General features: G+C 50.1%; 4 protein-coding genes across 6 annotated transcripts in view; 3 read left to right on the forward strand and 1 right to left on the reverse strand.

Annotated features, from left to right (window-relative positions):
- Nucleotides 1-1,336: 1,336 nt before the first annotated feature.
- On the forward strand, nucleotides 1,337-8,819 carry USP30 (ubiquitin specific peptidase 30). The gene is made up of 13 exons (XM_063315512.1): nucleotides 1,337-1,517; nucleotides 1,828-1,937; nucleotides 2,835-3,017; nucleotides 3,536-3,639; nucleotides 3,849-3,947; nucleotides 4,211-4,253; nucleotides 4,932-5,026; nucleotides 5,790-5,849; nucleotides 5,939-6,025; nucleotides 6,525-6,605; nucleotides 7,099-7,282; nucleotides 7,376-7,484; nucleotides 7,808-8,819. The coding sequence occupies exons 1-13, from the start codon at nucleotides 1,432-1,434 to the stop codon at nucleotides 8,070-8,072; spliced, it is 1,506 nt and encodes a 501-aa protein (XP_063171582.1). The 5' UTR covers nucleotides 1,337-1,431; the 3' UTR covers nucleotides 8,073-8,819.
- A 506-nt stretch (nucleotides 8,820-9,325) lies between these two features.
- On the reverse strand, nucleotides 9,326-11,321 carry ALKBH2 (alkB homolog 2, alpha-ketoglutarate dependent dioxygenase). Of its 2 annotated transcripts, none has more exons than XM_063315309.1 (3): nucleotides 10,939-11,321; nucleotides 10,526-10,724; nucleotides 9,326-10,285 (listed from the first exon to the last, which is right to left on the reverse strand). In XM_063315309.1, exons 1-3 carry the CDS (start codon nucleotides 11,201-11,203, stop codon nucleotides 10,084-10,086), a joined length of 666 nt encoding a protein of 221 aa, XP_063171379.1. In that variant the 5' UTR covers nucleotides 11,204-11,321; the 3' UTR covers nucleotides 9,326-10,083. The 2 variants fall into 2 exon arrangements, with proteins under 2 accessions (XP_063171379.1, XP_063171378.1); XM_063315308.1 differs by having other exon boundaries at nucleotides 9,334-10,384; nucleotides 10,939-11,291.
- Nucleotides 11,322-11,722: 401 nt separating this feature from the next.
- Nucleotides 11,723-15,998, forward strand: UNG (uracil DNA glycosylase). 2 transcript variants are annotated; one of them, XM_063315672.1, is made up of 7 exons: nucleotides 11,723-11,885; nucleotides 12,510-12,710; nucleotides 13,226-13,321; nucleotides 13,709-13,806; nucleotides 13,969-14,057; nucleotides 14,598-14,776; nucleotides 15,222-15,998. In XM_063315672.1, exons 1-7 carry the CDS (start codon nucleotides 11,796-11,798, stop codon nucleotides 15,360-15,362), a joined length of 894 nt encoding a protein of 297 aa, XP_063171742.1. In that variant the 5' UTR covers nucleotides 11,723-11,795; the 3' UTR covers nucleotides 15,363-15,998. The 2 variants fall into 2 exon arrangements, with proteins under 2 accessions (XP_063171742.1, XP_063171741.1); XM_063315671.1 differs by lacking the exon at nucleotides 11,723-11,885 and having other exon boundaries at nucleotides 12,400-12,710; nucleotides 15,222-15,997.
- Nucleotides 15,999-18,059: 2,061 nt separating this feature from the next.
- The window catches only part of ACACB (acetyl-CoA carboxylase beta), a 39,726-nt gene continuing 30,124 nt past the window's right edge, over nucleotides 18,060-27,661 (forward strand). Inside the window, exons 1-2 of the mRNA XM_063315866.1 lie at nucleotides 18,060-18,410; nucleotides 20,394-21,019. Coding sequence (XP_063171936.1) covers nucleotides 20,403-21,019 — 617 coding nt within the window. The 5' untranslated portion in view covers nucleotides 18,060-18,410; nucleotides 20,394-20,402. The remainder of the gene's footprint in view (nucleotides 18,411-20,393; nucleotides 21,020-27,661) is intronic.

Here is a 27,661-nt window from a genome sequence, read left to right on the forward strand (position 1 = left end):
TGGCATGAAAAGAGGTGGTAAAGAGCAGATAGGAAACAGCAGGAGGGTCAGGCAAGATTCTGCATCCCCCATCAGGGGAAGAAACAGGAGAACCCTCAGTTCAAGTAAGCATGCTCTGCCCTAGCTTGGAGTAAACAGTTGAGGCAGTTATGGTCACCCAAGTGATCTTACAGTCTCGCCATCAAATCTTCAGTCTGTAATTAGTGCACATGCCTCGGGATGCCAAGCTTGATGATCCCCTTCCCCACTCTGGTGCCTTTCAGATTTTGGGGGATTCTGGAAGTTGGTCTCCCATATCTGGAAGACAGAAAGTTGGGGAAGGCTGTTTTCTGGCATTTTGGAGGCTTGAGGACACTGGGATTTGTCTCATGGAAGTTGACTTGGATAACTTCCCAACTCAGCTTTTGGGTATATTGGCTTTTGTTTGGGCTGAGTGACCTTCAGGGGTAGGGAATCAGGAAAGCCCGGGCTTGGGGCTAAGGTGCAGCTGGATAACGCACAGGGAGGTTGAGGTCTGCCTTTGCACAGACAACGCTATCTTAAGCAGGATGTTGAACATGTCACTCTCGCATATGATTTTCAACCTTCCCAAACTTGTCCCCTTCTGGATGAGGATTGCTCCATCTCATTGCAGCTTTCATCCACAATTGACAAGGATGCCTTAATACTAAATACATTGGGGAAATGTAGCAGACTTTGAAATGTCTCAGAACTGCTTTCCTTTATTTCATGGGAAATTTTTACTTCTTATGTGCTGTTTGATACTCTGCTCCCTCCCCCCCAATTATGTGTATTCAAAATGTTTTGTTTAGGGAGCAATAAATCATTTTTACAAATGCAAACTAAGGGATTGGAAGTGATGACTTAGAGCAGCATTGCCCAACAGGGTATGGTTGGGAACCCTTTAAATAGATGGTAAGCATAGCCGCAGTTTATCAGGCACTCGGTTGATGTCCGGTGGCTTGGGATGAACAATGAATATTGCAGCTTTATTGCCTGATGGTACTTAGAACTAGTTCTCATTAGATTCAGAGGGCTTACTCCCAAGTAGAACTGGATCTACCATCTTTAAAGCCAATTTCTATTTTGATGCAATTAAGAAATCGGTTGATCCAGAATGCTGCTTCTTCCCTCTTTGCCTTCTCCCCACGAGAAAAAAGATACCCTCCTCCTTTTATCTTTTAGGGAAGCTGTCGCGCTGAACCTTTTTTTCCGCCCTCGGAACCATGTTTTCGCGGCACCCGGAGCGAGACGGGAGCCATTGAGAGCGGAAACCCTTAGCAACCGACGGGGCGGGCAGACCCAGTTGCTACGAGATCCTCGGAAAGGATCTCGACTCGGCGGCTTCCGCTCCTTTCTGAAAGCCTTCCCCGCGCGACCCGCGCCTTCAGTTCCGCCTGCGGGGGGAGGCGAGGCGGGGCCGGGCCGGGGATGCTGCTGAGCCGCTTCGGCGGGCGGGAAACGGGGCAGGCGACGACGGTGCTCCGGCGGCTCCTCCGGGCCGGGGGCTCGGCCAGGTCAGGCTGGCGAGCGGCGCGGCTGTCCCCGCCGCCTGCGGGGTGAAAGGGAGGGACGCTCCCCTGGCGCCCGGCGGATCCCTGCGGGCAGCGGGAGGCTGGGCTGAGGGCCTCCTCCGGGGCACGTCTCGGCCAGACTTCCCCATGGACAGCTCCGGGGGGGGGGGCGTGACTACAACTCCCAGAAAGCACGCCGGCTCCGAAGCCTGCGATGGGGAGGCCGAGGCGGGGAGGCTGCCGGCGAGGAGCGCGGGGGCCGTTCAGCCTTCCCCGAGGACGGGTTTCCTTCACGCTCCCTTCCCTTTCTCAGGTCCCGGATCATGAGAAACTGGGGGGTCCTCGGCGGGGTGGCCGCCGCCTTGGCCGCCAGCCTCTACGTCCTCTGGGGCCCCATGGCGGGGAGGAAGAGGCGCAGGAAAGGTGAGGATCGCCCGGGCGGCGGCGGCGCCCCCCCTGCGGGCAAGGGCAGCCACAAGCCGGGTCTTCCGCCGTGGCCGGAGGAGAAGCGGGTCCGGCTTGAGCGGCGGAAACAGCGAGAGGAGGCGCGGCAGTTGCTGCCGGAGAGGCCGGAGAGGAAGACGCGCGGAGTCCTTGGGGCGCTCCCGGCCTGGGGGCTTGTTTGCAGACCTTTCCTTATCCAGCCAGGGGGCAACGTCTGCCAGCGAACAGCCGAGCGCTTTACTTCTCGCAATGGGCTGTTTTCCCCCAGAATAAAAGGTTTTGCTGGCAGCTGATAACCGGAGGGTGGGGTTTGCTGCCAGTTTATAGCCAGCCTCTTGCCCTGCCCGTGTTGGTGGCGTGTGGTTGCCTCCTTGGTGGTTCCTTGATTAGGGCATTGCTGGCTGCCTGATTGTCTGTCTGCACTGATCCCTGCTTCGGCCGCTTTGTTGAGACGTCTCCCATCCAGCCGCGCAGTTTATTGGGGGTCTGTATCTGACACTGGTGGGCAGGGCACGGTGTCGTGGGCATTCATGCGGACAGAATAGTTGTTCCTTGAGGGAGGTTTGCGTACATGCAGAGTTCTCCCATTTGCGTGCTTTGTGAATGGTTTGCTGCCCATTTCTGGCTGCAGTAGAAGAGTATCTCTGTAGCTCAGGGCTGAACTGTAGGTAACTGTCTATGTATATAAGGTACTGTATATAAACTGGCAGCAACCCCCCCGCTCCCTCACACTGATGTTGTTACCTAATTGGGTAATGAAACGTTTGCAAGGAAGCAACCAAGCTCAGAGAGCGCCAGGAATAAGAATAGAAGCAGGCCTCAACTCACTCACCCCGATGCTAATACGTTGTGGTGATCATTTTTCCCCCCCACCAGGGCTGGTGCCAGGGTTGCTTAATCTGGGAAACACATGCTTCATGAACTCTCTTCTCCAAGGGCTGTCAGCGTGTCCGTCTCTCATTCAGTGGCTGGAAGGATTCGCCGGTCAGGACATGGCTGGCCAAAGCAGGAGAGCTGGACAGCAGTCCCTGTCGCTGACCTTGCTTCGCCTGCTGAAAGGTAAAAATCCTTCTGCAATACCTTGGGTCTGTGTGTGTGTGTGTGTGTGTGTGGCTGTGGGTGTGCCTGTCTCTGTGAAGTATAAGATAAGCCACTTTCCTGAGGGGTGGGGGTTGTCCTTTATTTTAGCCTTTGACTCCTGGTGCTGCTCACTGGATTACCTAGCAAACAGACCCAGAGCTTTCTTACGTTATGAAGGAGGGAACGGCATTGTAGTGGTAGAGCACAGCACTAGAAATGATTCCATTTGGGGAGCATGAATATTGGGATCGCCTGAGGATATGTACTTCATCTGAAATTTGTAGAAAACTATATGCAAACTCTGCCAGCTGATGATGGCAGGGCAGGCATGTGGCCTGCGTTCTAAGCGCCTCAGTGTGAAGATTTTCCACGTATCCTCCCAAACCACACAGGCATCGAGCATTTTTTCTAGAATCAGGGGCTCTAGGCCTGGGAAGGGAGTAAGTTCACTTTTTCTGGAGTCTGCATTAACTCTTTGGGCTGTCTGTTGCTTTCAGCTTTATCCTGCCAAGAGGCAATGGAGGAAGGCCTCCTGGATGCAAGCTGCTTGTTGGAGGTTTTAAGGCTGCATCGCTGGCAAATCTCCTCTTTTGAAGAGCAGGTAGTGATTGAAAGGAAGTCAGGTGATGGCATATATTGCTCAACTTCTCAATAACTACCTACTGAAGGTCTGGTCTGTGATATTTGGCACATAAAAACAGGAGCAAGAATTGCCTTCTCCCCTGTTCGTTGCAGTTGGCTTTCCTGCTATTGTTGACCTGGCATTCTGAACTTCCCAGTCACCCCCCCACCTTTTTTTTTTTTGGCTAGGATGCTCATGAACTGTTCCATGTTCTCACTTCCTCACTGGAAGAAGAACGAGAGGGTCAGGCACAGATTCCACATTTATTTGATGTGCATTCACTGGAGGTGAGTGAAATAGAATGGCTTACAAATAAATTGGAAGAGGAATCAAATACAGTTTAAGCCAATCGTCTGTTCTATACCTGCCTGGGAACGTGCCCTCTTGAACTTTTGAGGACTTATTTTTCAATAGCCTGCATAGGGCTGGGCAGGGATGCATTTTATCTTTCTTCAGAGTGTTTAAATCTCCAAGACAAAAATGCAAACAATCGAAAGGCTTGATATTTCCAGTTTATTTTCTTAACTGTATTTGTGTCTTTCCTATCTAGGAGCCAGAAATACCCCAAGAACAAATATGCTGCAGGACAAAAGGTAAAAAAAGCTTTTTCAACTTGATGAAATGGGAAAAAGAATAAACAGCAAAGATTTCACCTAGTGATCTCAGATTGTAAGCAGTAGCATCTGACTAGTTTGGCATCCCAGCAAACTTTAGATGCCTCTTTTGTTGATTTTCTGGAAACATCTTGTGGGTAGCCATCCCTGGAAGTAAGACGCTGTATTCTAGATCCACAAACTCTCATCCAGCAAGCATCTTACACTGTTGTAATCACAAGATTGAGAAACAACATAAAAAGCAGAAAATGTGATGTCACCGCATGGTAATAATTTTAAAAAATGTGGCTCACTATTACGCATCATGCATAAAAACTGAGATACCTGAAATGCAAAAAGAAGTATAATAGGGTTGGTAGCTGTATTACACAACGGTTCCCCCACTGGAATTGCCTGCTGTTATTTCCAGCCAATTGGCCTTGCTGCAATGTATCAGATTTAATTGGTGTTTGTCAGCAAATGTGCTTGGTGAGGAATTACTTCTTTTGCTTGAAAGGGGGGGGGGGAATGGGAGTTTATCTGAGCCCCAGAACTAAATATACTTGGGCACTTCTGTGCATGTTCTAAAGCAGTACAATGATTCATGGAAATAATAAGGGTTGTTCACTTTTACAAATGCTAAGAATCAGATAGTGGCAAACGAGCTGTGTTTTGTAGGGCCACTTCACCCTATGCCAAATCGTTGGAAATGTCAGCATCCTTTTCACGGGAGGCTGACAAGTAACATGGTTTGCAAGGGCTGCAAGCACCAGGTACGTAAGAGAAATAAGTACAGCTCCTTGGAGGCCAAGGTTTTATGGGGGTGAGCCAGTTCCCACCAGGTCTTGTTTCCTTCCTGGCTGGTCTGCGCACCTACAGAAGCGGATTGCCTGGAGCAGGAATTGTTGGGGCGTTCTGGATGCATGAGCCGCTCCTCGGGACACCTGGTCTGTTCTGAGGGCAGCGTGAGCCTTCCCAGAGCCAGAATCTCCCATGGGAACATTCTGTGCCAAAGGACCAGCTTTGCAATCATGCTCTGCGGTGCTGTGGCTCCCTTGGTCTCAGAAACCCAGCCACCATAGTTTATAAACCACTTTGTATCCTAGTGTTCTGTGTGAACCAGGCTACTGTGGCTTCTTCACAACCCACAATAAAAACAACTAACGGCTTAGTGGAAGTGCGTGCCCAGCCAGACTCTTCCCCAACCACCGTGCAGAAATGTGTCGGCTGGAGCCGGGGGCGAGGGGGGCAAGGATCCAGAGGCCCGGGGCGCTCTCTGCAGAGAGAAGAGAGCTTGCAAACAAGCTGTATCACCTGGGCATCCTTTCACGTTTTCCTCCGTGGGTGGTGGTTGGGCAAAAGAGCCTAAATTTTCCAGGTGTCACCTCAGGGGGTGTTTTCTGGGATCCACCAGACTGGAGGAGTTGCTGTAGAACTGTTCAACCTGGGCAGGGCCTGGCAACAGTGGTGCTTCTCCATCTGCTGGGAGGTGGGAAGGTGTTCAAAGCAGAGTCTGGAGCTGTCTTTCTCTTTCAGAGTCCCCTCAGATACGATACCTTCGACAGCCTTTCCTTGAGCATCCCGGCCACCGTGTGGGTAAGTCCTTTTTCTCAGAGGTCCGCAGCAGTGCTTCAAGAATCAGCCCAACTCTTCACCTTTGCCTGGTTTTCTCCCGTTGTCTACAGGGCCACCCCTTGACGCTGGATCACTGCCTTCGCCACTTCATCTCCTCTGAGTCAGTCAAGGACGTTGTATGTGACAATTGTACCAAAGTAGGTCTTCAGATGGAACCCTCAGGTTTGGGGTTGCATGGCGGAGATCTGTATGTTCTGCATTTCACACACCAATTTGCACACAGGTGTAAAAGTAGTGTCCTCACGATGTCAGCAGATGCCAAGAGAATGTAGCAAGTGATTTTTGGTCTTGCTACTCAGCTCTTGGTTTGTCCACCCAGCCACAGGTAATGCCTGACGGAGGATCCAGCTGAGTGTGCGCGAGAAGGTGGGCTGGTATGTGAATGGTGGGCAGTGCTAAGCAAAGCTTGGAAAAGGGGTTCCCTGGTGACTGGAAGCTCCTTGGCATGGAACAGCCTCCTGGCCTAATGCCTGTGTGAATTGTGTCTTGGTCACACGCAAGAACCCCTGAGCATCTGAAAGAAATTGTGCCCGTAGCTACAACTGCAAAAGCTGTAATGTTTCGATTCCTTCTTGCTTGGTTAAAAAGCTTTTTTAAAAGGAGTTTTTCTTTTTGTTTTCTATCCCCTTCCCCAAGATTCAGGCAGAAGGGACTGAGGGCAGCCAAATTGCGGAGCACCAGAGGACCACATTTGTTAAGCAGTTAAAGTTAGGAAAGGTAAGAATTGGGGTGTGTGGACCTGTTGTGGGTGCACTGGGGTGGAACAGGACACGCTCTCTAGGTGCACTGCAAACTCTGCAGAGGAAATACTCTGTTCTCTGCCTCACTCTGTATCTGCAGATGTTAGATAGCAAAGGTGGTAATGAGGCAGGGACGGGATTTCCTACAGCAGATCAGGAAGACCGGGTTCAGAGTCGAAGCTAACATTTGTCCCTGGCAGATTAGCTTCCCCCGATCCATGTTTATTTTCCTGAGAGCCATCCACCTGGGGTCCGCAGAGGATCAGCCAGTGTCGCAGGCGGACCTCTTAATCCACTCTCTGGGAAATTTCGCACCAATTCTGCGTGGCCCCTGGAATGCCACAAGGGCTGGTGGTTTCCGTTTTGGAAGCTGTGGGCTCGTTTTGGCTACGTCGCAAACGGGAATGCCCCAGACTGCCACGGACAGGCATGTTTCCACATCTCCCTTTTGACTCGCTGGTTGCTTCCAGCTCCCTCAGTGCCTCTGCATCCACCTGCAACGGTTGAGCTGGTCCAGTCATGGCTTGCCCCTGAAGCGGAATGAGCACGTGCAGTTCGGCGAATTCCTCATCCTGGATCTCTACAAGCAGCACTTTCCCACCCATAAATTGAGCCCCAGGGTGGGTCGGCAGGCCGAGCCAGACCCTGAGGATGGTAGGTAGGCCTCATGCAGAGCCCCAGCTGCTCACCTACATCAGCCGTTGGGGGCCCAGAGACATCAGGGATCAGCTTCCTTGTTGTTTACAGATGTGGGACAGGCAGGGAACCACAAATCCGCTCTCACCAACGGCACTTGCTGTGCTGCGTTGCTGCCTCCCTCCATTGGTTTCCCTTTCGTGGCCATTCCTGGTTGCGGGTAAGTGAAAACAGGGCGGGCTGCTGCCAGACCTCCTCAGGGATGAGAACAGCTTGTAAAATGCCATTTGTCCGCATCTTCTGCATGCCTTTGAGCACATCGGTTAAACACCTGGGCTTCCTCAGTACAGCCTCCTGATGAAATCCCACCCTGTCCAGATCCAGCCCTCCCGGGGCGGTTCTGGGGCAGCTGCAGTACCTGCTGTTGTGCCGTGAACTTAGGCAGTTGCTAGAAAGAAGCCCAGCCTGCTGCTTCCCTTCTGAGCTCGAAACAGGGGAGGATGAATGTGGAGTGAGTCTCTGCCTCTCTCTTGCCTTTGGCAGCTCCCCCAGCTATGTGTACCGTTTAATGGCTGTCGTGGTCCACCACGGGGACATGCATTCAGGACACTTTGTGACCTACCGCCGTTCTCCGTCGCCTTCCCAGACTCTGCTGTCTGCCAGCAGCCAGTGGCTTTGGGTTTCAGACGACTTGGTGCGCAAGAGCACCCTGCAAGAAGTCCTGTCTTCCAGTGCCTACTTGCTCTTCTACGAGCGCACCGGCTCCAGGTGGCAGCATCCAAGCCAGGAATTCCAAGCTGAGGAATAATGGAGGGGACCAGGCTGGGCTGCTGTAGCTGCTGCCCTTCTCCAGGGCAAGAACCCACCATCCTGGTTGCCGTGGCCACCCCAGGATGAAAGGGAGGGGGTGCTTCTCCACAGGAGCCAGCTGGACGACCCTGCCTGAAGCCACACAGTTAGCGTCGTGCGTGTGATTTTCACCCATATCAGAAAAGTCCTCATGTGCTCGGGAGTATTTTCTGTTCCAGGAACTTTAGGTAGAGACCTCTTAGATTCCTCTCACTTGTGACTTTTACCTCTTCTGCTTCGATGTGATTTACTGCCTGTCTTTTAAAACATTTCATGCCTGCGGCAGATTCAGTCAGGTAAGCAATCGAGGGGAGGGCGAAAAAGATTCTTTAAGTGCCTTGATCTTGTTTTAAAACTGAGGCGTACCAGCGCTGGTGACCTGGAGGCAAGAGGACTGCTTGTGTGGGGCCAGCGCTCTGGAATTCCAGGGGAAGCCGGTGGGGTAGAGGAGCGCTTGGATTTGACTGGGGATGAAGCCGCTTCCCAGAAGGCAGGTGGTATCTTCGTACTGACAAGTCTGTTGTGATTTATTTTATTATTCAAATTTAATTACCAGATCCAATTACATCAGATTTCTTACCAGGTTCTCCTTAAGCAATGAAAGGAAGTGTTTCCTATTCCTTGCTAATTCTGCCACCAGAATTTGCTGATTTAAAATATTTTGTACATGATAAAACTGCTGCTAAAATAACAACTGTACTTAGACCAAGCACCTGTGTGTGTGTCTATAAGAGAGAAATCCTTTTGTCCCTGTGGAATCAAAGCTAGATGACAGTGTGCTAACAAGTTGTGCATGTTATTGAAGTCAGCAGCCCAACACTGATGACAAAGACAGAGCTTCCTCCAGTCTCAGGGAACCAGAAACCTGGCTTGCTGTGGCAGGAAACACTGAATTTGGCTCAGAAACCAAAGCCAGACTCTCTCTGGCTCATTTGCCCTGTTGCTGGGCCCAGCTTTTTGCAAGCCTTAGGGTCGCCCTTCCCAAGGACTGTCTAGGTGGCTAGCCTTTCTTGGATGGAGTTTGACAGTGGGCAAAAGAGGAGGAGGGTGGGATCGTTCCCTGAAACCCCTTCTTCCTGCCACTTGTGTCTTTTCACAATAGCGTCAAATAGAAATGAAGCTCAGAGGGAAGAACAGATGTACAGGAAGTCCAACATGCATAAGAAACAAATGGTCGCTTTTTATTTATTTGGGGTATGTTTAAAAAACAAACAAACTACAGTTCGTAGACCTCAGGCCTGTTGCTTGCAGATTCACTCCTTGAGCAAACGTGTGGAGCAAAGCACATACAGGCCCTGGGAAGATCCAAGTCCTTCCCTAGCTCCAAGCCTGGGGATTCCCAGGACACAGCTGCCCACGGGGCAGAAGCACGCCTGCATTTGGAGCAACCCTGGTGCACAGACACTCACTTTCCTCGACTCGGGACAAGCTGTGTCCCGCCATTCCCTGGAATAGCGAAGTCTCCCTGCCCATCCACACTTCCACCGCTCTAGTACCGTCTTAGGGAAGGGCCATGAATCTTGATCAGCTCCTAACCAGCAAGCAGATTAAGGCATTCCCACAATGCACTGAGCCAGGGATTGTTTGTGCAACACGCTTCCTCATAGTTAACTGAAGCATGGTTCATTCAGGTAACCCCATTTTCCTGGTTCACAGGATACACCGTGCCACAGGCCAGGTTCACACAGCCTTCCAGGGTAAAGTGTGACTGGCCGATTTGTGGTGGCAAATGACAGCCACAAATATGGTTTGGTTAGAGACCCTGGTAGCCAGGCAATGCACCAGGTTATGCAAGCAGAGCCCCTTCAACCGAACAGCCCAACTGAGTCCAGGTGGCTTTTTGCCTCAAGAAGGGGGAACAATAAACCCGTGCTGTGCTTTGTGCTGCAGCCCATGAGAAATAAAGGTGTTTCTTCAAGTGCCCCAAAAGGAAAGAATGAAAAAACGCTCACCCCCTCTGCTCCCGGGAGCTAAACGCTCCTAATTTTCCGAAAGGTCAGATTGATTCTGGGAGCCAGGACCTTCTTGCGGCTGGGCAGGCTGTGGTACCAGTAACGATTGGTGGGAAAGTTCATCACCAGCAGACTGCCGTGATCCAACTGCAACTTGACCGGCCCGATTCGGCGGGAGGGGTTTTTGCCCCGAGAAGCCCCATGGCGGAAGATGAAGTCCCTGCGGGCGCCAAAGGACACGGAGGCAATGGGGCTGCGAGGAACCAGCTCCCTCTCGTCATCCCTGTGCTCTCCTATGTGGTCGTGGCCATCTTTATACCTGCAGAGGCACAAGGAAAGATCTGCCAGGCATTGCAACGTGGCAGCCGGAGACACCCCAGATCCCCGTGTTCCAGAAAGAAAAGGGTGTCAAGCGGATCCCCCGGTGCTTGCTGCCATCCCAAATACACTGGGGAATTACCTGTTTATCAAAACAAAATTGAAGGTATGGCCAGTGACCAGGTGAACCCGCTCCCTGATGTGATTCAGAACTGGAATCCACGGCTTGGGTGAAAAGGTGACACCGGAGTAAGTGTAGGTTAGCCCAGCATCCCCGTAGGTCACCTGCTTCCTCGGGATGTCGTGCCATTTCCCAAAGATGTGCAGCTTGGTAAGTTCACCTGTTCGGGGAGAGAACAGATCTCCCTGTCCAGCTGCAAATAAGGACCAGCGTTTCTCGGAAGCTTCTGGAGACAGAAAAACCGGAAGCGGCCTCTGCAGCCCCTCTCAAGCCACGGGCAAAGGGCCGGGAGGAGGAGGAGGGCTGTTTTCTGGTGCTCCGGCTGCCTCGGAAGGCCGGCAAAGCACCCGCCGGGCTGACGGACCTCCGCTCACCTTCGAAGTACTCCACATCGGTTTCAAGCTGGCGGAAGAGTCCGTCCGCCTCGGCCCTGCCGAAGAGGGGGACGTAGTCGCAGCTGAGGCCCTCCGCCCGGATTCGCTCCCACGGGGCGCCTGGCGAGGGGGACGCCTCCCGCCGGGCCCTCTTCGCCGCCGTCCGGCCGCCTTGCTCGGCAGAGCCTGCCGCCGCCGCCGCCGCCGCGTCCCTGGGCGCCCGGGACTTCCCCGCGGCGAGCCCCGGGATGAGGACGCTCTCCATCGCCGACTGCAGGATACGGCTGCGGGGAGAGGGGGGGAGGCCCCGGGCCGGGCCGCCCTCCCCTTCTGCGCCCCCCAGCAGGGCAGCCCTGGCAGCCCCCGGACCGCAGCCCTCCCGGGCAGGGCTTCCCAGCCGCAGCCAGCCTCTTCTGCGGGAACCCCCCGCGGCGGCTCCGCCCGCAGCCGCAGCGGCTCCGCCCGCCGCGCCAAAGGCCGGGGCGCGAGAAGGCCGACGGCGACGGTCAGCGGCGCCCCCGGACTGGCCCCGCCGAGCCGCTCACGCCGGGCACGAAGGGGGACGCCCCCCGGGTGCCCGCTCCCGCTGGACGGGCCGGTCAGGGAGGGGCCTCGGCGCAGCGGGCCCCGTCGGCGGAGGGGGCGCCCCCGGGCTGGGAGGAGGAGCCAGGGCGCATGCGCCAAGTCCGCCGCCATTTTGTTCTCCCGGCCACAGCGAATCGAACGGGGAGGGCGTTCCTTGGCCGCGCGTGCGCAGCAGCTTCGCGCTAAATTAGAACGGCGCTTCCAGACACCCGCCGGCCGCCTCCGCCGCTCCCGACCTGCAGCGCCGGATTCCACCTGCGTGCGGGGCCACCATGATCGGGCAGAAGTCCTTGTTCTCCTTTTTTACGGCGGCGCCCGGTACGAAGAGGAGCCGCTCCCCGGAGTCAGCCGAGGCTGCTGAGGTAGTTTGTTTCTGCGTTTATTATGACGAGCTTTATTAAAGCTTTATTAACACTTTAGTAATACGACGGAGAAGGACGCGCTTTGTGAAGATCCGGACGGAGGAAGCCGGGAATGTTCTCAGCTTGCTCGTTTTCGCGGGTAAAGGAGAAGGTCTGAGGTACAGACCAATGGGAAGCTCTCGTTAGAAGGCGCGCTGCTCCGGGAGCCGGTCACGTGCGCGGGTGAACCAACGAGGGTCGTGCTTCCTTAGCAACCCGAGGGAGGGGCGGGCCCTAGCTCGAGATATTGGTCGCGATTGGTCGTAAGGGGTTACGCCTGTTCTACCCGCAGTCCAATTAGGACGGGGCGGGCCAAGGGAAAAAAAGGGAACATGATGGATATGGACCAATAGAAAAGCGAGGGGGAGCAGTCCTTGGTCTGCGGGCCAATAAGGAGCTTGGGCGGGACCTTGCGTTTGTTTTTCCCGCGAAATGCCCTCGTGTTTATCTAGGGCCGGAAGTGCCGGCGGCAGTCGCAGCTGCTTCACTTACATGGCAGCGGCCCTGGGAATTTGCTCGTCTCCCCGCTGCCTCTTTCCCGCCTCCGTTTCCCCGCCCCTGACCCGTTTCTTTTCCCTTTTCCAGGCCGCCAAAAGACCGAAGAATGGCAGCTGCTCCCCGCGATCTCCCCCGCTCAGCCCGCAACAGGTGGAACGCATCCGCAAAAACAAAGAGGCGGCGCTGCAGAGGCTTGCGACCCGCACCGCCCGCTACATTCCTGCGGAGCTCGGGCAGAGCTGGAGGGTCTCGCTGGCCGGAGAGTTCTCCAAGCCCTATTTTGCTCAGGTGGGCAAGAAGCCAGGATTTTCCTCTTTAACCCGTGAAAGACTCTTTTTTGTGGGGGGGGGCCTCCCCCTCTTCTGGCTTCAAGGTCTTAGTCCAGCTAATGAAGGACTAGGGTTGCTTGCTAATTTTTGAGCCTGTGTTGGGATGAAATTTTGTCTGTTCTCGCTGATGTAAGGTTAGACAAGTGCTTCCTGCTCAGCAGTTCATTCTCAGGGTTACCGCACCACCGTGTTAGGTATTTCCTTAAAGCAGCTGGCTGATAGGCCTTTTTTAAGTTGTTGAACATTATTAAGACCCGGCTCAGATACAAAGAGACAACTGCCGGAGAATGACACGGTATTTCATCTCCTGGAAACCGAATCCTGTCATCCCTGGCCGGCAGAGTTTGTGATGAGTTTTGGACACCATCAGGTGGCAACGTCTGCATAGATGCATGCTGTGGAATGTCGTATCTCCTTAGTTTGCTGTGCCCCTTAGCTGAGGTCTAAGCAAATGATTTTTTTTCTCTTTAATAGCTAATGACGTTCGTTGCTGAGGAACGCAAGCACTATACAGTTTATCCACCCCAGCATCAGGTCTTCACTTGGACCCAGCTGTGTGATATCCATGACGTGAGTTGACTTGTTACAATTAACCTTGACAGAGCCTGCATTTATTGCCTTGTTCCTTTAGGAGTGGGTAGCACTACCTTTCTTTTGGCCTTTATGGTCTCCCTTAGATATTAGCTGAGTTCACACAACACATTAAGCCATTAGGTGATTTGTTCAGTAATTTGTGATTAAGCAAGCCCTGGATTCATGCAGTGCCTGAATCCAGGTACTTTACGATTCATAACGCCTATCACCCTGATGGGTCCCTGAATTCTGCGTAATACCACTTTTGCTGCTTTTCTGGAATGCAACTAAGAAAGAGAGTAGAAGCATTAATCTAGACAAAATTATTTGAGAGCAGGAATAACTAATGCTGAGCGTTTGAATGTTTTCTGCTTTTGCTTTTAGGTAAAAGTTGTCATTTTGGGTCAAGATCCATATCATGGGCCCGGCCAAGCCCACGGGCTCTGCTTCAGCGTCCAGAGGCCAGTTCCACCTCCACCCAGGCAAGGCTCAGCTTTGGTCATGTAGTTCTATTAGGTTCAAGAGTGCTGTGTTATTTTAGCCTTCTTTGGAAGAGTTAATAGTGAGTTGATTGCTGAGTCTGTATTGTGTGAAAATATTGTGCTTTTAAGACTTGGGAAGAAAAAACCTGTTTTTTTTTATAGCCTGGAAAATATTTACAGAGAGCTTGCTACAGATATAGAAGGCTTTTCTCATCCTGGCCATGGAGACTTGACTGGATGGGCTAAACAAGGTGACTCAGAACCGTTCTTTTATCTTGAAGCAATCTTTTCCCAGTTGCTGTCGTGTGTTTGGTTATCCTGTCTTCATGCTTCAGCTGCTAGAGTTACCCAGCCTTTGTGGCCATTCTGAAAATTGAAGGCCACATATTTGGAGAGCATCCAGGCTGGTTTAGTTTGTGGGGTGGGGGTTGTCTCCTAAATACGTTTTCTATTTCTCTGATACTAACCTCACAATCATGTTTCTAATCAAGCAGCACAAATAATCAACTGTAATCTTTCAAAGCGAGGCTTATAGCAAAACCTGTAATAGCGAAAAAATGATTGCAGTTAATAACTCAAGAGACTGTGAAAAGCTGTGCTTCCCCATTAACTGGGAGAGGAGATGGTTCTAGGCCCACCGTCCTGGTCCCATCATCTTTGACCGCATGTTGTGTCCTTGATGGGCATATCGAGTGATGTTGATTATCCAGCCTTGGCGAGAGCAAAAGTTAACTTTATTGGGAGGTCTTCAGCATCCCAGCTAACGGCATCCCATTTTCTTTACAATTCAGGTGTGCTGCTGCTTAATGCTGTTCTCACGGTCCGAGCTCATCAAGCCAATTCCCACAGAGAGAGGGGCTGGGAGCAATTCACGGACGCTGTGGTCTCCTGGCTGAACGAGAACCTAGATGGCCTGGTTTTCATGCTCTGGGGAGCCTATGCTCAGAGGAAAGGCAGCTCTATCGACAGGGTACGTATGACTGCCTGGAAGTTGACTTCTGACAATAGCGCGGTTTGCGCGTTGCTTTAGAAGGGGACTGTGCGCGCCAGTGAGCTACTAGCCGAGTCGTTTTCAGTCAAGCGCGAGATACGTTGGCTATTAGACGCGTGGGACATGCTGGGGAAGGCCCAGACACTAGCTTGTTCACCAAACCAGGATTAAAAACAAATCAAGCCTTTGCACAGCGGGTGGCCCTAGCCAATGAAACTATTCAATTTTTTAAAAGGAATTCAAGCACGAAGTTCCAATTCAGTAGATGCAGAAATGAGGCCTGCTTGTATGGCTGCTTTGCTTAACTCTAGCTGCTGGAGAATCAGGATGCTCAGGGCTGTCCTAACTTTTTATCTGTGCATTTTAATCGCGCTGGTTCTTCAGACTGGGGAATGGGAAGTCTAACGCCTCTGGCTTCTTGCAGAAACGGCACCACATCCTGCAGACAGCGCATCCCTCGCCCTTCTCGGTGCACAGGGGTTTCTTTGGCTGCAAGCATTTCTCCAAAACAAATGAGTTCTTGAAGGAATCTGGGAAGCGGCTGGTTGACTGGAGGGCCCTGTGAGGGTCCTGCAACTCCCTCGAGACCCTAGAACCACCATTTTCGTCGCCATCAGGCTGGAGAGGTTGTGTGGAAATATTCTTGGACTAGTTTCTTTGAAGCTGCTGTAAACAGTAAATTTTCACTCTCTTCGTCCAGGAGTAACCCAGGCCACGGCATTTGCTCCAAGCATTTTTTTTTTAAATTGTGGAGCATTTCAGAGCAAACAGAATATCGTAGCAAAGGAGCATTGCGATATTTTTGTTCGAATTCTTTACTAGTATGAAGATCATGGTGCCGATCTGTTCTATGCAGTAGCGACCCAGGCATTTTTGTTTTTCGTTTCCCTCTCTTGCGCTTCTTCAAGGAAAATGGAAATGTTGACAGCCAGGAAGTTGCCTTTTTATTTTGCCTCTGCTGGAGAATTCATTCAGTAAGCTGTTTATTTAATCCACGCTGATGCCTTATCTAGTTTTCCCAGCTTGTCTTTTTTTATCTGCTATCGATTAAGACTTTCACGAGGTGCTGTGAAAAATAATTCTTAGTTTTTGGACTTGCAGGAAGTGGATCCACAGTCCGAAAGAATTCCACTTTTTTTGCCTTTCAGGGCCAGCCAAAGATTGTGGAATTCAATAGGAAATGTTATGTAAGTGGTACAGAAAGGAGAGCTGCAGTTGGCAAAAAAAAAGCGCAGAGCAAAAAGGTTCTTCCGTGTGTTCAGATTAGTGGTAACAGCAGCAGGGATTCCTCCTCTGCAAGACTCAGCAGAACCGCTGGTTGCAGGCTGGTTGCCTCAGGAGCCGTGGCGAACTTCACCAGCTTGTGTGTGTTGGGAGGAGGATTTGCTTTCATCGTTCTATGCAAATTGCATAATGAGAACTTCCGGCCGGTATAGTTAAATACCGATTTAAGACACTTTTTTAAAAAAATTCTTTCCTGTAACACTAGTGCCCGTGTTGGATTCTTTTAGAGTCACTGTTCCAGAGTTCTGAAATAAATGTTTCCAATATTTGCTTCTAAATGTTAGTTTCCTTGACGTGCCCACGGGGTTGCAGGAAGATTTTCAAGCCCCTTTGCCCCCCACCCCACCCCCAGAGGTTTTGCTTCGGCGTCCCTTGGTCGTCCTTCAAGGGGAGCGAAAATACTAAAGGGGGCGACAGTGCTGGGCCTGTCCTGACGGGGTGGGGGTGGCCTTGGAGCTGGCTGAGCTCCCCACTGTGCCAGCAAGCGATGCCCCGCCCCGTGCCCCACGCGGCAGTCTGCAAAAGCCAAGCGGGTCTCCCCAGGGCCGTGTTTCTCGGCCTTGGCCCCTTGAAACTGTTCGCTGGCTGGGGAATGCTGGGAGTTGGACTCCGCGTAGCCTCAAGGGGCCAAGGCAGAGGACGCTGCTCCAGGCAAGGGTGCCCCAAGTCGCCCCCTCGGCTCCGTCCCCCGGGAGGAAAGGTGCGGGGGGGGCCTTCGTCCCCCCCGCCGGCGCTCCTGCCGCCTTCCCTTCGAGCGGCCGCGGGGCTGCCAAGGGGACGGGAACCGCGCCGGGCCCGCGGGGGGCCTCTCGGCCCGCGGCTCCTCGGCTTCCCTGCGCCCGGAGGGGGGCGGGCCAGCCCGGAGCCGCTGCTTGAGCGGGCGCGGGTCCCGCCGCGAAGCCCGGCCGGCCGCCCCTCCCCGCCGTCGGCGCCACTTGGCCTCGGCCGAAGCAGCCGCTGCTGCTGCTCGCGGTCTGCGCTCCACCGGCGTCGAGGAAGGGGCGGCGGCGGCAGCGGCGCAAACCCCGCGCTTCGCACGCGTGATCTCCGCGGAAGGTACTTCGTGCAGCCGCGACGGCAGTTGGGGAAAACTCCCCGGCTTGGCCGCCGCGCCGGGCGGCTCCGCCGAGCGGTCTGCCCTGCCCTGCCCTGGTGCCCTCGGGCGGGCGGGCAGGCCGCGTCCCCGGTCCAAGGAGGGTGCGGCTTCCTGGGGACGGCGTCGCCTCGCCCTGCAGCCTAATCCCAAACAAGCTGCCGGCGCTGTCTTAGTTACGGCGGGGCTTTGCCTAAACCCGGCGGGGAGATTTGCTTAGGAAGGAGCTGGGGTTGGCACGTGGGCCGAGCCCGGGGGAGGGATCCGGGCGAGGACGGACGGACGGCCTTGCGGCTCTCGGCTGCGTCTCGTGCGAGAAAAGCTGCCGCTGCCCGGATAGGCGCAATAAGCGGTGCTCAAACCTTGCTTTGGGATTGGTTTGAATAACGCGTTTCGTGTCAGAAGTGCAGGAAATAGAAAGGGGGAAAGTATTAATTAAAAGTTAAAAAGTTAAAAACTTTTAGTAAAAATATAACGTTTATATAAAACCCAGCACCAGGCCACATTGATGGCAGAGGTGTTTCCGACCAATAAGTCACCCTGTGCACGTCGGTGCCAAAGGGCACTGTAAAAGATGGGTAGTTGTTTGAATATTGCCACATTCACCGCAAATATCCCTGCCCTCAGGGAGAAACCCCCATTTTTCCTTATAATCTTTAGTTCTGGCCAAACCAGTGCGCAATCCGTTCAAACATCTCCAAACCGTCTGCTATGCACACAGTAAAGCAAGTGTTGTTTCCTTTATACCATCAAGTCTGTATTACGGTCAAAGACCAGCATACCCTTTAAACTATACTCCGTGTTACTTAAGATTTTTCTTGCTTATTGGCAAAGGAAAAATAATCTTAAGCACAGTACTGTAAGGTCAGATTTTTAATTTTGTTTCCATTTATTTTTGGCAACAGCAAACAAATCTTTGTGAGATGCTGGAAGTTGTTGTTACCACCGTTAGAGCCATCTGGTATTCAATAACATTTGGGAGATGCACATGTCGTTCAAAGCAGTTGTCAGTTTTTGTACTGGCAGATGAACTTTACCCTAGTTAAAATCAAATTGCCCTATTCGGCAGACAACAGAATGCCTTGGAGCTGTGCCACCTGGCACGGGCTGTGCCAGCCTTCCAGCCAAGAAAGAAATTGCCGTACAAACCCAACAGAAGGGTGTAATCTTCTTTCATACTGGGAAGCACTGATTTCGGGGCACTCAGTTTTGAGTAGATGGCTGCAGGTGTGAGATGTAAGTAGCAGAAAAGCCAAAATATTTAAAAATTAGATGGTACCCCAGCAAAGAAAGAACTTGTTCACTCTGTTCTGAGCTGTCGTTTTCTAATGTTGTTATTACACTTGATCTTAGCCAAAAGGTTTTATATCACTGTTTTCTGGCCTTACGGCTGTAATAAAGTTATTTGATTTCATAAATTTATTATCTGTTGGTAAGTTTCTACTAATGAAGACTTTGGATGTGCTATTGGCGACTGTACATTTTGTTTGCTATCGGCATGACCATCAGCTTGCAAATTTGGCTCCAGCACTAAGGACATTAACATGCAAATTGTTGTGTGTGCGCGCGCGTGCCTGTGACTGTGCCCTGGCAAGATCAAATTAATCTAACATTCCCTGACTTGCTAAGGAGCAGTAACTAATTAGCTTGTAGGAAAGTGAGTTTTTGTAGAAAGTGTATTAATAGACTAGAGAAAGCTGGGAAAGATGGCAGTTTGTAATTAGCTAAGGCAGCTTTAGGTAATCCGTGAGATATAGTGTTTAGGATTGCAGGTTTCTCCCCGCAGTTCATCCAAGGAACTTCTCATTGTTTGAGTACTGGTGTGTTTTGTAAGTGTTTTGTGGAACAGGAGGTTAGTGATGCTCTAAGAATATTTTTGTTTGAAACAGGTTGGCAGCAAATGTATTCATCTTTTTATTTTTTTAGTGTTTCCCTTTTCTTTTGATTATCATATGGAATTCCCTCCCCCCTCCTTAATAAATGTGAAATATTTGCTTGATTAGCAAAGCTTCAGGCTTTGATTTAACTGAGGCTGTAGTTGTATTCCTTTCTTGGAAAGTCCAATTTAGTGAGATTTGGGGGTAAACAATGTTAAAATGTGCGCACGATTAAAAGGAAGAAAGCTGCTCCTTAAATTGGGGGCCAGTTGTGAATGTGCGGTAATCTGGATCGTGTGCTGCATGCTGAAGGCGAAATGGATGTAGACCAGCGTTTCTCAACCTTGGCAACTTCAAGATGTGTGGACTTCAACTCCCAGAATTCCCCAGCCAGCATGGGAATTCTGGGAGTTGAAGTCCACCCATCTTAAAGCGGCCAAGGCTGAGAAATCCTGCTGTAGGCTGTAGTGTGGTGGAGAACTGAGACTCTGAATACTAATGGAAACGCATCTCTGCTCCTGAGCCTGAGAAGTTGAATGGTTTGTCCCAAGTTGATCCAGGTCAGAGAAGAAAACTTCATAGTTTGGAAACTTTTGGGGGAGATGGGCGGTGACAAAATTTGAAAAACAAATAAAATAGGACTTCAGTCCCTTATAATGTTGGTTGTTGTTACAAAAGTTGTTGTTGATCCATTGAACTTGACTGTGGGAGAAAGGCCACTTCTAGAGACTTTGGAATTGAAGGCAAGGGTCTTCAGGTGCGGGGGGGGTCTTGCCAAAAGAGGCTGGAGCCGTGTGGGGAAGGGGCGGAGGCATAGCCTCATCATAACATCTGGGACCTTGGTACAAGGCCACAGCCAGCCAGGACGTTCTTTGCAGAAGATAAAAATAGCAGGAGCCTTTATAGCTCAGGCCGAGTAGTTGCCTGGCAAGCAGGAATTCAGGCCTTGGAGAGGTGTTATAAAACGGGGTGGATCTTTTCCGAAGCTGTGAGCTACTGATGTGTGTGTCAGTCTGTAACTTAAGAGGCAAGGGAGGGAGGTTGCTGGTGTGGCTTCATACTTGTGTGGGGGTCTGACTTGCCCCATTTCTGCGCATCCTCTCTCTACTCTGCAGTTGGTTTAGATCAAGGGGAAAAAAATCCCCATTCTGAGTTGCCAAGGCACTGATATTTTATCCCTGTTTTAATTAATGCATCCACCACAAGCATTAAATGAGCTGCAGCACTGATAATAAACGTTTATCAGCAAGCTAAGCACCAGAGGCTGCTCGGGATCAAGGGCTAAGGGTTCCCTCAGTATTCCTTCCCCAACTGAATGCTGTTATTCTCTTCTTGTTTCTAGGATTCCTGAATGGTTCTGCTAGTGTTCTTGGCCTTGTTGCTTGGGGTGTGGTTGGTTTGGACCAAGATGGCAAAACGTCCTCAACTTAGTTCAAAAAAACTGAAGCTTGAGCAGGTGACCCCTCCTGAAGTCCAGGAGCTGCCTTCCAGCGGATTCCCTCCACAGTTCCCGGAGGACGGGATGGAAGCTGCATCGTCAGAGCCCAGCCAGGCCCCCGCAGCCCTGCTGCACCAGCCCCCTCCCTGCAGCCAGACGTCCACAGAGCCCTCTAAGCAGCCTGCACGTCCCTCCTGCCAACTCAAACCCCCCATTCCCCGCTCTTCCTCGGACTGTTTGCCGTCTCCGGCTGCTGATTCCACAAGGCCTTTGAGCCGGTTTGTCAGTGTCTCCTCAACACAGCTCCTGAGGCAGATGCGGTCCCTGTCCTGCGAAGAGCAGGCTGCCAGCCCTGCCCGAAGGAAGCAGCAAGCAATGCCCAAGTTTGTGTTGGGCTCCTTTGAAGACAATTCTTCCGATGAGGAGCTTGTAGCTGGAGGAGCCTTTCCAACGGGCAGGAGGAGACGGAGCAGCCTGGCCAGCCTCGGCCCCTCCTCCTCCGTGGACGCGGAAGCCGGCACTGTCATGAGGTAGGCAGCGCGGTGGCATGGCTGGCCTGGCCTCTCTGGGCTGACCCTGCGGGAGGAACCAGCTCAAGGAGGGTCAGGATGGGCTGTCTCTCGTCTTCCAACATTTGGTTAAATGTGATTTATCTCGAGAGACCTTTGCCCTGCTGGATGGAAGCTCCTGTTCAGCAAACCTCATTCTAGTAGCTTGAACCTGCATTTTAACCATTTTTGTTTTTCAGTATTTGTACCACTGCCATTTTAAAATGTACGTGCAGCTGCTCCAAGCACAACATAACTTATTTCCTGTTTTATTTGTGAAGTGTTATTGACTGCTTCTGTCCCCAGGGACTCTAGGGGACATACAAGTTGAAAACCTGTCAGCATAGTGAATAGATAATGTAATGAATTAAACTGACAAATATATTTGTGTGATACGGGTTGAGTTTGGTAGGTGAAACAGTCCTTGCTAGCTTCAGCACCCAGAACGTCCTGGTATGATACAGGATGCAGAGGAGTGCGGCAGCTTCTTCTCAGGTAAATGTGCACCAAGCTGCAGCCTAATGGAGCTCTGTGCACATTTGCCTCAGGGTGAGCTATGTTAAATGCAGCACGGTGTGTTTAGGATCTGCCTAATTGCGTCTTAGCTTGCTGCTCTAAGAATGCAAGTTGTTAATCTTGGGCCTTTTCTACTGTGCTTAGGAGAACAATTGGAAAAAGGAGAAAGCAATGCTGAGCAAAAGATTAAAATGGAATCATATGAGGACTGTGACTTTCTGATAAAATGCTTTAAAAAAAACAACCACGGAAAAGCTTATCTGTCTGTGTGTCATTTCTCCTGGTTGACTCAGTAACCTGAGCAAAACCCAGTCTGGGCTTCTGTTTGCTTTGATGTGTTTGATTTACCCCATTTGCTCTTTTGCTCTGTTTCAAGTATTACGAACTTCCCATATGTAGTATTTCAACACCAGAAAGTGCCGCTGCCAGGACAGAAATATCATTTGGTCTGGGTCTTGCAAGTGCAGAATTCCCTCCCTGTCAATCTGCGTGGGAAAAGTGCCAAACTATTGCCCTGATCACTTTCAAAGGCGAGGTGAATGGTACCGGGAAGGTGTTTAATCCAGAAATGGAGTCTGAAGGGTTGTTTGGAACCCCTTCCTTAGAAATGTTTGTCTGATATGTACTGTAGCTTTCCCTCCATTTGCAGGAGCTTTTTTTGCAGCAAATTTGTTTTGGTTTGCTGACGTTTCAGGCCATGATGTCTGAGGGGAAAGCTGGCACAGGTTCTCACGTCTTTATTTTATTTATTTCTTTATCGAATTTGCCACCGCCCATCTCCTCCCACTTTACCTGGATGCTGAGATAAATCTTTTTAAGCCTGGCTCTTTGATCTGCAGTATTCTATGTATTTATATCCTCCTTTTCTTAAAGACCTTTCCAAAAGGGCATGCAACATGTGCCAGTAAAAAGGAGGACATAAAATACAAACGCAACAGATCAATTCCTAGTGCCATTAAATCAGCTACAGTGCTGATAATAAACATTTATCAGCAAGCTAAGTATCAGAGGCTGCTTGGGATCAAGGTTCAAGGATAGTTTCCCAGTTGATAACTAAATCACGATTCTGGAGGCCCCGTGTCAGCCTCTTGCTGTTTTAAGACTGTATTTTTCTTCTTTGTGACACAGAAAGGATGAAAGTATGTCCCAAGCCTGGAAGATTCTTGTATGGGAAGGTAAGTCCTTCCAGTTGCTCAGTGAAATTAGGTGGCCCAAACCTTCTTACCAGCCTCCCTGAGTCAGGAGCACCCTCTGTGGCTACTTAATTTGCCAATGCTACATTGATACCACATGGTCATTTTTGGCATCCAGACTGGAAAGGGTGTTTTCCTTTGTGTTCCTTTTGTGAACTTTCTGGAAAGTCTGACTGTTCCAGATCCCTAAGAGGGGAAAATCAGGACTAGATTGCCAAGCTCTCCAATTCATCAGAGCCATTATTGTATTCCCAGGGGCAGTACAATTGTTTCTGCATTAGCTGCTTCAAAAACACGGGTCTGCAGTTGTATTGCTTTCAACCCCAAATAATATCTGAATTGTTCTGAGCTTGCTGGTGTAAAATCTCGCAAGACCAAAGGTGCAAGACACAAGGGCGTGATTATCTTGTTGTTTTTGAGACTCCCAGACTTCAGAGTGGGAAGAGATGGATCCTATGTTGTTCTGAGAGAGGATGCCCCACCATCTGCAAGTGCTACAAAAAGGCTTGTCTCTGTCTCCCGTTCTCTGTCTTTAAAAATGTGTGACACTTCTGGAATCTTGGCAGGGTTTAGGCTCCAGGTATATCAAACAGAGATATTTGTTTCCAGCCTTAAAAACTGCCAGACATAGTTAGTCTTCAATAGATAAGCACTTATGTTTTGATGCCAGATCACATGAGAAATTGACGTTGTGGAATAACCCAAACTTGGAAATAGTGGGGAAAGGGGTGTGAACCCCCTTAGCAGGCCAAGAGGATAATGTTACATCAGTGGAAAAAAACATCCTCCTGATTCTAAAGAATGGATTCAGAATATGGGTTATGTGTTTTTGAAATTTCTCTATGTCCTAAAAATGAAAAGGTGAAGCAGTATGTTTCTACACGGCCTAGATTTAAGGATTTAATTAATTTTATATCACTATCTGTGGATAGTATATGGATCCTCTTTTCTCTGTTTCCTGATTTTTTTCTTTATTACATTTATTTATTCATTCTTTCATATCTAGGTTTTTTTTTCACTATATAATCACCATTTTTCTTTTTCTCTTGGTTTATTATTATTATTATTATTATTAATGTAAGGACAGTTTTTCTCCCTTGAACCACCTGGTGGTGCTGCTGCTAGAGAGTTGCTGAGTATCTGGCAGGTTGCCCATGGAGAAGGGGAAGCCAAGGGGAGGGAGAGTCACAGAAATGGAGGAGGAGGAAGAGGCAGCAGGGTGGCATCCGCCTGTGCTCCTGCCTGGCTCTTGGGGGGCTCCGAAGCGGCAGAACAGGAGAGGAAGAGGGAGCAGGCCTGAACTGGGTGCAGTGCCTCTGAGGTCAGTACTGGCCAGCAGAATTGCGACTTGGTTTGGTTTTGGCGGCTGAAGTCTTCCATCTGCTCCACAGCAAAACAGAAAAAGAGAAATGGGACCGCTCAGGACGACCAAATGAACATTCCTTTCTCTGTTTTGAGCTTGTGCATGAGACGGACTCCAGTTCCTTTGCAGAGATCAGGCAGGGAGGGGGAGATGTTAGCAGCAGCAGCAGCAGCAGCAGCTTGTGGCACTTCCTGTATGGTCATTTTGAGGGCTAAGAATTGCCTCCTGCTGGGAGGCAGGTAGAGAAAGCAGCTACCGAGAGTAAATGACTTTTCATGTGTGGGTGTTCCCAAAAGCACTACAGCTTAGACGCCCTTTTGTCCTTCAGCCCCTGGTCTGGGCTGTACTTTGCAAATAAATGCATACCACAGATACTGCGAACACTCCATTGTTTGAGGAGAGTTCCTTAAGACAATTTCAGAAGCAAATTCCTTAATTATGTCTTCACTTTTCAGTGATTGTTTTCTGTTGAGGTTTCCAGGAAATATTCCCCAGCGAAACTGTCCAATTTCTAAAACAAGCCCACCTTGCATGGCTTAGCATCAGAAGTATTTCTTCACCCTCTTCTTAACTTTTGCCTGCCCTGACCCACTTTTTCTGTTTGCCGAGGCCCATCTTCCCTCCCCCTCTCCTTTTTTTTTTAAAAACAGTCATTAAAGTGAGGAAAAGCTTTACAAAACTTTCTGTTTCATATGGCCGTTATATTGTGTCATTCAGCTTTCTCCCAATCTAAAAATGTACAGCAACATCAATAATGAAAAATGTGGAAGGCATGGATTCCAGTCGTTGTTTGTTTTGGTCCGATTTTTTAAAAATGTGGTTGTTTTGTACATTGCTGTGGGAAGTTGGAAAGCTGATTCTGTGCCTCCAAATGTATTTCGTAGCCTACATTTCCGTGACTTATTCCCACCCTACTCCACAACACGCCCCAGTGTAATGCAGACATGGGAGTGGGCACCACCCGTTACTCCAGGGAAAAGAGCGCTACCGCGGCCTCCGGCTGTCCTTGCTTCCCCAAGCCACCTACTTAACTGCACGCCCTCTACAACCTTGTGGGTGTAACCAGATTACAATCGTGTGCAGACAGGAGGGTAAGGAGAAAGTTCCTTTTGGTACGACTTTGTTAATGGTTTAGACCTCCTCTTAACGTTGGTCTTGCACTGGACTGGTATAGGCTCTTCCCCACCCAGCCCATTCAGCCTGTAAGGATGAGGATCAAGAGGTACTCAGGGAAGGAAAGAGCTTCTCTGAAAACTTCTCACATGTTTTATTTTATGCTGAAATAAAAGTCTGGTTAGTTCTGTAAAAATGGTGGTGCCTGCATCTCATTTCAGGTGAGCACCTGCAACTAAATGTTGCCGCACAGGATAAGCTGCCTCCCAGTGAAGGCTACTAATCAGGGGTCTGGCCATCCATTCTTTCCAATCAGGTATTACATTTCCTCTGATCCTTTCTTCCCAATAATATTCTGCATTCTTTGTCTATCAAGCACGAACCATCTGCCCTGAAACTTTTCTGGATGTGTATTTTCACTCCCTTCTGGAGTGTTGACTGTCCTTCTAAAAACATCAGGGTTCCCCTTAGCATGTTCTTACCTTCTTGTTCATTGTTGGTCAGCGTGGACTTTGACTCCTGTTGGCACTCAGCACCGTGTTTGCTGTTAGAAGGAGAAGATACTGTATGTTTGTTACTGTTTTAAAGCCAAGCTGTCTAGTGAAACTCTGTGGAGTGTTCTTCCTTCTTTGCTCCATAAATTGGTGGCTAAATTTGATTAATAAATTAAATAAATAAATAAATACATAAACAAACATTTGCTGGCTCTCCTATCTTATGCTGCAGCTGCTTCTCTGGGAGGGTGAAAGCAGAGCCCCAGGCAGAGTGGCAGTGGTGAGATAGGGTAGAAGCTGGGCAAGGAGAGGGTGCTTAACTGGAAAAGCACGAGAGCAGTGGGCTGAAGTCACAAGGTGGGGCGGTAGGGCTAGTTGGGGCCCCACTGGGCACCAGCTTGGGGAGCCGATGGAGCAAAATCGGTTTACTGTCTAACCAGAGAAAAAAACAAGGTCACAATTTCTTGCTGTAACTGTGGAGTCCCTGATGCACTCCGAGCTTGGTGGTTGGCATGCAGACGTTTCATTACCCAACTAGGCAGCATCATCAGTGCGAGTGAGAGTGGGGTTTGCTGCCTGTTTATATTCAGTCGCTTGCCTGCCAGTGTTGGCGGGGCGTGGTTTTCTCCTTGGTGGTTTTTTGATTAGGGTATTGTGTCTGCTCAGTGGTTTGCCTGGTGTTAATCCCTGCTTCTCTGGGTGTTGGCTGCTGGAGAGGATGCGTTCTGGACTTCTCTTTTTTCCCAAAAGCTGTAACTTTTCAGAAGCTGTAACTTTTGAAGCTTGGAGCCTTTGAAGGATCAGTTCTTTGCCAGCAGCCTAACAAAACTCGTTCTAGGAGGAGGACATCGTGTCCATTTAGGGCCTTGCCACCGAGATAATTCTGGACTGTACTTGATGGGTCTCCCAGGAAGACTGGTTAATATGGGACCGTGTCTTTATGAGTGTGATGAAGAAGGCCTTCTCTAACAGGGTGCCCTGCAGAGGTGAGAGACTGCATCTCCCAGGATTTACAGCAGGCTTCAAGAAGCAGTGGAACACTGCTGGAAAGCGTCCAGTTGGGGAAGGCTATTCTAGACTAGAAATGTAATATAAATGATTAATGGTTGTTGAGTGGTAATGGGAGTTTTGCAATTTCATCAACCCATTGTGGCTTTTTAAGGATAGTGACAGTTTGAACAGAAACTCTGCATCAGATCCTTGTGTATAAATTGGTTGGGCTCCAACATTATTTGAATATAAAGCGACTGCCAGTTCTTATGCAAGCAATTATGTATATGTATCCCAACCACCGTCACTCTTTAAATGGATAAATTATACTTCCCCAAGCTGTATAGAACAGAGCAACGTAAAGAGTTCTTGGGGCTGAAAAAAAAAAGTGATGTGACGTGCCCAAGTTTTCTTGTAGGCCTGTTGCTTTTTGACAAGGAGTTGAGTAGCGCATTCAATCTAGTTTCCCCTAATCGGTGTAATACATAATGCTTTGATTGGCAAAGTTCACCTTTCCTCTGGAGTTTTTATTTCAAATATGAGAATTTTGATAGCTGTTGTTTTGGGTGAACCAAGACCTGAACAGTCCATAATTTTGTTTGTAACAATAAAAAACCCTCTAGATGCAGGGTGTAAGAACATTCTTTCCTTCTTGGTTGTGCTCACAGCCCGCAATCATAGGGCATCTTACAAACTGTTTCCAGAATCCATTCTCATTCAGAGAGAGAGAGCATGCACGTACATGTAGTGTTTGTAGACAGATCTCTGTAAAGATTCCTTTGTATATTAATGCCACTGTTTAAGCAGTGTTTTATCCTATGGCAGTAGAATTCATAAGTTGTGTGTGTTTTGTGTTAGAAGTGCCACCTTTTATCAAAAGTCTGTTAACTGAAAGGGTGGGAGGAAGAGGCTTAAAATTTAAATGCTGGGGCCAAGACACACAGAGAGAAGGGGC

Source organism: Candoia aspera, chromosome 15 (assembly GCF_035149785.1).
Source record: "Candoia aspera isolate rCanAsp1 chromosome 15, rCanAsp1.hap2, whole genome shotgun sequence".
NCBI lineage: Eukaryota > Metazoa > Chordata > Lepidosauria > Squamata > Boidae > Candoia > Candoia aspera.

Bases quoted from the DNA above. Each gene is read 5' to 3' on its own strand.
- USP30 (XM_063315512.1), top strand. From the start codon at position 1,432: ATGCTGCTGAGCCGCTTCGGCGGGCGGGAAACGGGGCAGGCGACGACG. The intron at 3,640-3,848 runs GTAGTGATTGAA...TTTTTTGGCTAG, and splicing joins TCTCCTCTTTTGAAGAGCAG to GATGCTCATGAACTGTTCCA. The intron at 5,027-5,789 runs GTACGTAAGAGA...TTTCTCTTTCAG, and splicing joins GCAAGGGCTGCAAGCACCAG to AGTCCCCTCAGATACGATAC.
- ALKBH2 (XM_063315308.1), bottom strand. From the start codon at position 11,203: ATGGAGAGCGTCCTCATCCCGGGGCTCGCCGCGGGGAAGTCCCGGGCG. The intron at 10,725-10,938 runs GTGAGCGGAGGT...CTCCCCGAACAG, and splicing joins CGATGTGGAGTACTTCGAAG to GTGAACTTACCAAGCTGCAC. The intron at 10,385-10,525 runs GTAATTCCCCAG...GTGCCTCTGCAG, and splicing joins AATTTTGTTTTGATAAACAG to GTATAAAGATGGCCACGACC.
- UNG (XM_063315671.1), top strand. From the start codon at position 12,417: ATGGCAGCGGCCCTGGGAATTTGCTCGTCTCCCCGCTGCCTCTTTCCC. The intron at 12,711-13,225 runs GTGGGCAAGAAG...TCTCTTTAATAG, and splicing joins CCAAGCCCTATTTTGCTCAG to CTAATGACGTTCGTTGCTGA. The intron at 13,807-13,968 runs GCAAGGCTCAGC...TTTTTTTTATAG, and splicing joins CCAGTTCCACCTCCACCCAG to CCTGGAAAATATTTACAGAG.